Source organism: Chiloscyllium punctatum, chromosome 30, assembly GCF_047496795.1.
Source record: "Chiloscyllium punctatum isolate Juve2018m chromosome 30, sChiPun1.3, whole genome shotgun sequence".
Taxonomy (NCBI): Eukaryota; Metazoa; Chordata; class Chondrichthyes; order Orectolobiformes; family Hemiscylliidae; genus Chiloscyllium; species Chiloscyllium punctatum.
In genome coordinates, this window is record NC_092768.1 from 19632619 (window position 1) to 19640046 (window position 7428).

At 55.0% G+C, this 7428-nt stretch overlaps 1 protein-coding gene across 1 annotated transcript in view; it reads left to right on the top strand.

The window, feature by feature from the left end:
• Positions 1 to 2926, top strand: part of LOC140454995 (tumor necrosis factor ligand superfamily member 15-like) — a 286077-nt gene extending 283151 nt beyond the window's left edge. Inside the window, exon 5 of the mRNA XM_072549670.1 lies at positions 2517 to 2926. Within this exon, the coding sequence (XP_072405771.1) occupies positions 2517 to 2926 (410 nt within the window). The remainder of the gene's footprint in view (positions 1 to 2516) is intronic.
• Positions 2927 to 7428: the final 4502 nt, after the last annotated feature.

Sequence of the window (7428 nt, forward strand, 5' to 3'; positions counted from 1 at the left end):
CCTCCCTCACTAACACACAGCCTGTCCCACTCTCCCAGCCCCTCCCTCACTAACACACAGCCTGTCCCTCTCTCCCAGCCCCTCCCTCACTAACACACAGCCTGTCCCTCTCTCCCAGCCCCTCCCTCACTAACACACAGCCTGTCCCACTCTCCCAGCCCCTCCCTCACTAACACACAGCCTGTCCCTCTCTCCCAGCTCCTCAGTCACGAACACACAGTGTTTGAGGGGGGAGAGTGTGAGGGGGGGAGTGTGTGTGTGTGGGGGGAATGTGTGTGTGGGGCGTGTAGTATGTGTGTCGGGGAGTGTGTGTGAGTGGGGGGGGAGTGTGTGTGGTATGGGGAGTGTGTGGAGGGGGAGTGTGTGTGAGGGGGGAGTGTGTGTGAGATGGGAGTGTGTGAGGGGGATGGTGTATGAGGGGGCAGTGTGTGAGCGGTGGTGTCAGGTGGGAGTGTGTGTGAGCGGGGTGGTGTGTGTGAGGGGGGTGGTGTGTGAGGGGGCAGTGTGTGAGAGGGGAGTGTGAGGAGGGTGTGTGTGTGAGGGGGGTGGTGTGTGTGTAGGGGGGAGTGTGTGTGAGGGGATGTGTGTGTGTGTGCGGGGAGTGTGTGTGTGGGGAGTGTGTGTGAGGGGGGAGCGTATGTGAGGGGGGATGTGTGTGAGGGGGGTGTGTGTGAGGGGGGAGTGTGTGTGAGGGGGGAGTGTGTGTGAGGGGTGTGTGTGTGTGTGAGGGGGGAGGGTGTGAGGGGTGTGTGTGTGAGGGGGGTATGTGTGAGGGGGGAGTGTGTGTGAGGGGGGGTATGTGTGTGAGGGGTGTGTGTGTGTGGGGTGGGGGGTGTGTGAGGGTGTGTGTGTGTGGGGTGGGGGGTGTGTGAGGGTGTGTGTGTGTGAGGGGGGAGTGTGTGTGAGGGGGGTATGTGTGTGAGGGGTGTGTGTGGGGGGGTGCGTGTGTGAGGGGGGAGCGCGTGTGAGGGGTGTGTTTGTGTGGGGGGTGTGTGTGTGTGTGTGGGAGGGGTGTGTGTATGGGTGTGGGTGTGTGTGTGAGGGGGGAGTGTGTGTGAGGGGGGGGTGTGAAGGGGGGTGTGTGTGGGGTGTGTGTGGGTGTGGGGGGTGTGTGTGGGGTGTGGGTGTGGGGGTGTGTGGGTGTAGGGGTGTGTGTGTGTTGGGGGAGTGTGTGTGTGAGGGGGGAGTGTGTGTGTGAGGGGGGAGTGTGTGTGAGGGGTGTGTGTGTGGGGTGTGTGTGTGTGTGAGGGGTGTGTGTGTGTGGGTGTGTGTGTGTGTGTGGGTGTGTGTGTGTGTGTTTGGGGAGGGTGTGTGTGTTGGGGGATGTGTGTGTGTGGGGGTGTGTGTGTGGGGTGTGTGTGTGGGTGTGGGTGTGTGTGTGGGGGGGTGTGTGTGGGGAGGGTGTGTGTGTGTGGGGAGGGTGTGTGGGTGTTGGGGTGTGTGTGTGGGGGTGTGTGTGAGGGGTGTGTGTGTGTGTGGGTGTGTGTGTGTGGGGTGTGTGTGTGTGGGTGTGTGTGTGTGTGTGTGGGGAGGGTGTGTGTGTGGGGGGATGTGTGTGTGTGGGGGTGTGTGTGTGGGGTGTGTGTGTGGGTGTGGGTGTGTGTGTGGGGGTGTGTGTGAGGGGTGTGTGTGTGTGTGTGTGTGTGTGGGGAGGGTGTGTGTGTGTGGGGAGGGTGTGTGGGTGTTGGGGTGTGTGTGTGGGGGTGTGTGTGAGGGGTGTGTGTGTGTGTGTGTGTGTGTGGGGAGGGGTGTGTGTGTGTGGGTGTGTGTGTGTGTGTGTGGGGAGGGTGTGTGTGTGGGGGGATGTGTGTGTGTGGGGGTGTGTGTGTGGGGTGTGTGTGTGGGTGTGGGTGTGTGTGTGGGGGGGTGTGTGTGGGGAGGGTGTGTGTGTGTGGGGAGGGTGTGTGGGTGTTGGGGTGTGTGTGTGAGGGGTGTGTGTGTGAGGGGTGTGTGTGTGTGGGGTGTGTGTGTGTGGTGTGTGTGTGGGGTGTGTGTGTGGGTGTGGGGGTGTGTGTGTGTGGGGGGTTGTGTGTGTGTGGGGAGTGTGTGTGGGGGTGTGTGTGTGTGTGGGGAGTGTGTGTGGGTGTGTGTGTGTGTGTGTGGGGAGGGTGTGTGTGTGGGGGGATGTGTGTGTGTGGGGGTGTGTGTGTGGGGTGTGTGTGTGGGTGTGGGTGTGTGTGTGGGGGGGGGGTGTGTGTGGGGAGGGTGTGTGTGTGTGGGGAGGGTGTGTGGGTGTTGGGGTGTGTGTGTGTGGGGGTGTGTGTGAGGGGTGTGTGTGTGTGTGTGGGTGTGTGTGTGTGGGGTGTGTGTGTGTGGTGTGTGTGTGGGGTGTGTGTGTGGGTGTGGGGGTGTGTGTGTGTGGGGGGTTGTGTGTGTGTGGGGAGTGTGTGTGGGGGTGTGTGTGTGTGTGGGGAGTGTGTGTGTGTGAGGGGGGAGCGTGTGGTGGAGGGAGTGTTTGGGGGGGGGTGGTGTATGAGTGGGAGTCTCTGATCTGTGTCTTTCCCATCCCCCCACAGGGAAGACTGGTCCATCTGGATTGATTTGGGATGACTCTGCACTCGAGTCCACCCGGGTGAAGATGGGATTCGAGAACGATGCGATTGTTATCGAGGAATCGGGTTTTTACTATGTTTACTCACAGGTGGCGTTTGTCGGGCCGAACTGCAGTAAAGGATCCCTGGTCCTGGAGAGCAGGCTGCTCTACAAACTCCCCAACTATGACCAGGAGCACCCACAGGAACTGCTAGAGGTCACTGAGTCGGTGTGTGAGGGGAACACTCACCTGGTGAAGTGGCACCGCTCCCTCCGCCAGGGAGGGGTCTTCAACCTCAAGGAGCAGACCCTCCTCTTGGTCAAGATCAGTCCCAGGGACAAGGCCGAGATGGAGCATCACAAGACTTACTTCGGAGCCTTTAAAATCCAGTGACGGGGCTCTCCGCACGAGGGGAGGGGGAGGGGAGGGAGTGGGAGGGAATCTGTGGGTGCGGGGGGGGGGGGGGGGGGGGGAGGGGGGGTTGTGGAGGGATGGGTGTGGGTGGTGGGGTAAGTGGCTGCAGTCACGTTGGGCTGAGCAACTCGTCAACCCAGCAGTCTTGGAGTGGGCTGGGACGCCCATAGGTCAAAGGGCAATGACACGGTGTTTGGCCAACGATGAGACCCCTTTAACTGACGGACCGTTAATGGCTGAGGGCTATGGGTGGGCCCTTTCTGGGCAAACAAGACTTTGGGAATCCTTCCGTTGCCTGGCTGTTTCCACTGGCCTCCCTTCTCAGCGGATTGAGAGGCCTTCAGGCCTGCACATATCACCCGTGGTTGGCACCGAATGCGTCAACGGCATCATGGGAGCTGTCTCGCCAGGGCCCATCAACTTCCGATGCCCTTACATCACTGACAAACATTGGCAATGGGAGCTTCCAGGGATTTTGCAGCCGGTTCCCGGTCCTGCTTGACTTGGCTCTCGTCGAAAGAGTTGCAGAGGCAGAAGCAGCTTCTCGCCATGAACCAAGTACCTGAACTATCACCCTCTGACATGAGCCATCAGGATAAACTGTTGGAAAATGTTACACAGCACTTTCAGTGGGAGCGGCTGTCTCCTGATCGGGTGAGACTTGGCCTTCCATTAACCATCGTCAGGGAGGTATCCTACCAGGGAGAGATGAAGACATGTAACGCCAATATGCTTCGGGAGAGTTTGGGTGGACACTCGAAGGAGCACAGAGGAGAATGATACGTCAATAGGAATCTCCTGGGAAGACAAACCCTGAGCAATCAGAAGTTGCACGATGGTGTATCTTTAATCTTGTAACTATCAGGACAGAATGGCAAGAATATCAATTTTTCAAAGGGTGCATCTATTTATACCACACTAGAAGAGGGTGCTGGTTAGTTGACTTTATTTGGTTGCCAACCAATCATCGCCCTTTTCTCAGCATGGTGGCACAGTGGTTAGCACTGCTGTCTCACAGCGCCAGAGACCCAGGTTCAATTCCCGCCTCAGGCGACTGACTGTGTGGAGTTTGCACATTCTCCCCTGCGTGGGTTTCCTCCGGGTGCTCCGGTTTCCTCCCACAGTCCAAAGATGTGAAGGTTAGGAGGATTAGCCGGGGGGAAATGTAGAGCAATAGGATAGGGGAATGGGTCGGTGTGGACTCGTTGGGCTGAATGGCCTGTTTCCACACTATAGGGAATCTATGAAAAGGATGAATTGCTGTGCCCTTTGAGAATTGGCACTGCTGCCATTCTGTGCTGCTGACTACAATCTCCCAGAGAGTGTGTCTGCTTGAATCTTTTCTGTCAGCGATTTGTTGATGGGGGTGCGTTCACAGGTGAGGGAGGAGGCTCCCATAGAGAGGATAGCCCAGCACTGTTGGGCAGAGTGGCCTGTGTAAATGCTGCAGACCCATCCTGTTACTCTGGGCGGGGAGGTACTGGGACCTGAGGGGGTGGGGGGAGGGGGGGGGAGTTGGGGGGTGGGGTGGGGTGGTGGGGGAGGTGGGGTGGGTTGCAGGACTCAGAGAAACTGCACTCTGAGCCGGAGACGTTATTCAATAAGTAACTATTTGACATTGGGTGTCCCTCTGAAAATGAGTGAAAAAATGAAATATTTCAAAGCACCTGGATTTTGGGAAGTGGAATATTTAGATCAAGTTGGATTTTACTCGCAAAACCAGCAAAATGCAAGCACGAAGGTAAAAAAACAGAAAGCAAACTTAAATGAAGATAATTGAATGTAGATAGAAGAAGATTAACCTTATTTTTAACAATTGGAAAGGTGTTAATTAGTTTAGTCAGTTAGATTTATCCCTGCAGCAATCAAGCTACCCTGAGACTTGCATGACGCTATTCATGTAAGTTTGTGTGTCACACAGAGGGATTCCCAGGAATTTCTGGGATCCGGTCACACCATCAGGTCAGAGAGAGAGAGAGACAGGTTCGATTGTAATTGTATTTATTTTATTTTGTGCTTCAGACTGACACAGTTGGGGAACGGCAATCTCCATATAACACAGGGAGGAGAGGAGGTGGGCGATGGTCAAGAGACACAGGACATAGGGACGGCTGAGTGTAGCAGACGCCCCAAGCCAGTGGCTTTTCCAATTACACCCACCTTAACGCTTGTCGGGCTGGAGGGACTGAAAGGGTTCCGGGTTGGGGGGAATGTGGAATGCCAAACACAAGCAGATCAGCGTAGTGACCAACAGAGGAGACCAGAGAGTCCCAGTGACTCCTCCCACAGGTCATCTGACCTCCAGCCCTGGCTCTGGGAATGTTTTTGGAAATCTAGCAGGATCACCGGGAAGTTTCCCAGATTGGTCGGGCTGCGTTTAGAAGGGGTCAGCCTCATGACATTGGCACAGGCTGGCATCAGCCACCAGGAGGCGATGCTGACAGGTGGCACCCTCCCCAGATGCTGCTGTGTCTGGGGACAGTCTGACTAATTCTGTAACCTTCCTGCCCGGACTGTTAGATTAGTATTGTCCCTCGGCCATCGTGTACCACCCCACACACACACTCTCACATAAACACAGACACATACACACACACACTCTCTCACACACATATACACACACACATACACACCCACACATACACACTCACATACAAAGACACATACACACCCTCTCCCACACACACACTCACTCACATACAAACACACACACACTCTCACGCACATACACTCACATACAAACACACACACACTCTCACGCACATACACTCACATATATATACACACACTGTGTACCCACCTCTCTCTCACACCCACACACACAGACACACACTGTGTACCCACCTCTCTCTCACCCACACACACAGACACACACTGTGTACCCACCTCTCTCTCTCTCACCCACACACACAGACACACACTGTGTACCCACCTCTCTCTCACACCCACACACACACAGACACACACTGTGTACTCACCTCTCTCTCTCACACCCACACACACAGACACACACTGTGTACCCACCTCTCTCTCACACCCACACATACAGACACACACTGTGTGCCCACCTCTCTCTCACACCCACACACACAGACACACACTGTGTGCCCACCTCTCTCTCACACCCACACACACAGACACACACTGTGTGCCCACCTCTCTCTCTCACACACACAGACACACACTGTGTACCCACCTCTCTCTCACACCCACACACACACAGACACACACAGTGTACTCACCTCTCTCTCTCACCCACACACACAGACACACACTGTGTACCCACCTCTCTCTCTCTCACCCACACACACAGACACACACTGTGTACTCACCTCTCTCTCTCACACCCACACACACAGACACACACTGTGTACCCACCTCTCTCTCACACACACACCCACACACACTGTGTACCCACCTCTCTCACACATCCACAGACACACACTGTGTACCCACCTCTCTCTCACACCCACACACACACAGTGTACCCACCTCTCTCTCACACCCACCCCCACACCCACACACACTGTGTACCCACCTCTCTCTCACACACACAGACCCACACTGTGTACCCACCTCTCTCACACATCCACAGACACACACTGTGTACCCACCTCTCTCTCACACCCACCCCCACACACACAGACACTGTGTACCCTCCTCTCTCTCACACCCACACACACAGATACCCAGTGTACCCACCTCTCTCTCACACCCACACATACAGACACACACTGTGTGCCCACCTCTCTCTCACACCCACACACACACAGACACACACTGTGTACTCACCTCTCTCTCTCTCTCTCACACACACACAGACCCACAGTACCCACCTCTCTCTCTCACACCCACATACACACACAGACACACACTGTGTACTCACCTCTCTCTCTCTCTCACACACACACACACAGACCCACAGTACCCACCTCTCTCTCTCACACCCACATACACACACAGACCCACACTGTGTACTCACCTCTCTCTCTCACACACACACACACACCCACACACACAGACACACACATTGTGTCCCCTCCAGTGGTTTTGATGTGAGTCAGTGAGTCTCGCTGCCTTCCAGTTCCATCGACCTGTCATCTGACAGCACTGTGCTGCTGACCAATCCCTCAGGGCTATTTATTTCACTCGCGCTTATTATTTTAAATTATTTGAAGTGTCATTTCTATTTGTTAAATTTATTTCCTGTGTATTTTGTGAAAGTGTATATGTATGTTGCACTCTGTGGTATGTTTCTTGCTATTTATACAGAAATCGTGCTGTAGGAGGGGTCTCTCTGATCTCTGAACTTTAGGGTCCAATCTTGTACCTCAAAACTCGCACGAAAGCTTGTTCCATTAAAGATGTACAGAGACCATCTTTGGACATGTATGTTATTTCCCATTTCCCATAGTTATGCCTTGGCAACATCTCCTCAAAAAGTTCTTCTGACCATCGCATGTGTATGTGTGAGTGTGTGT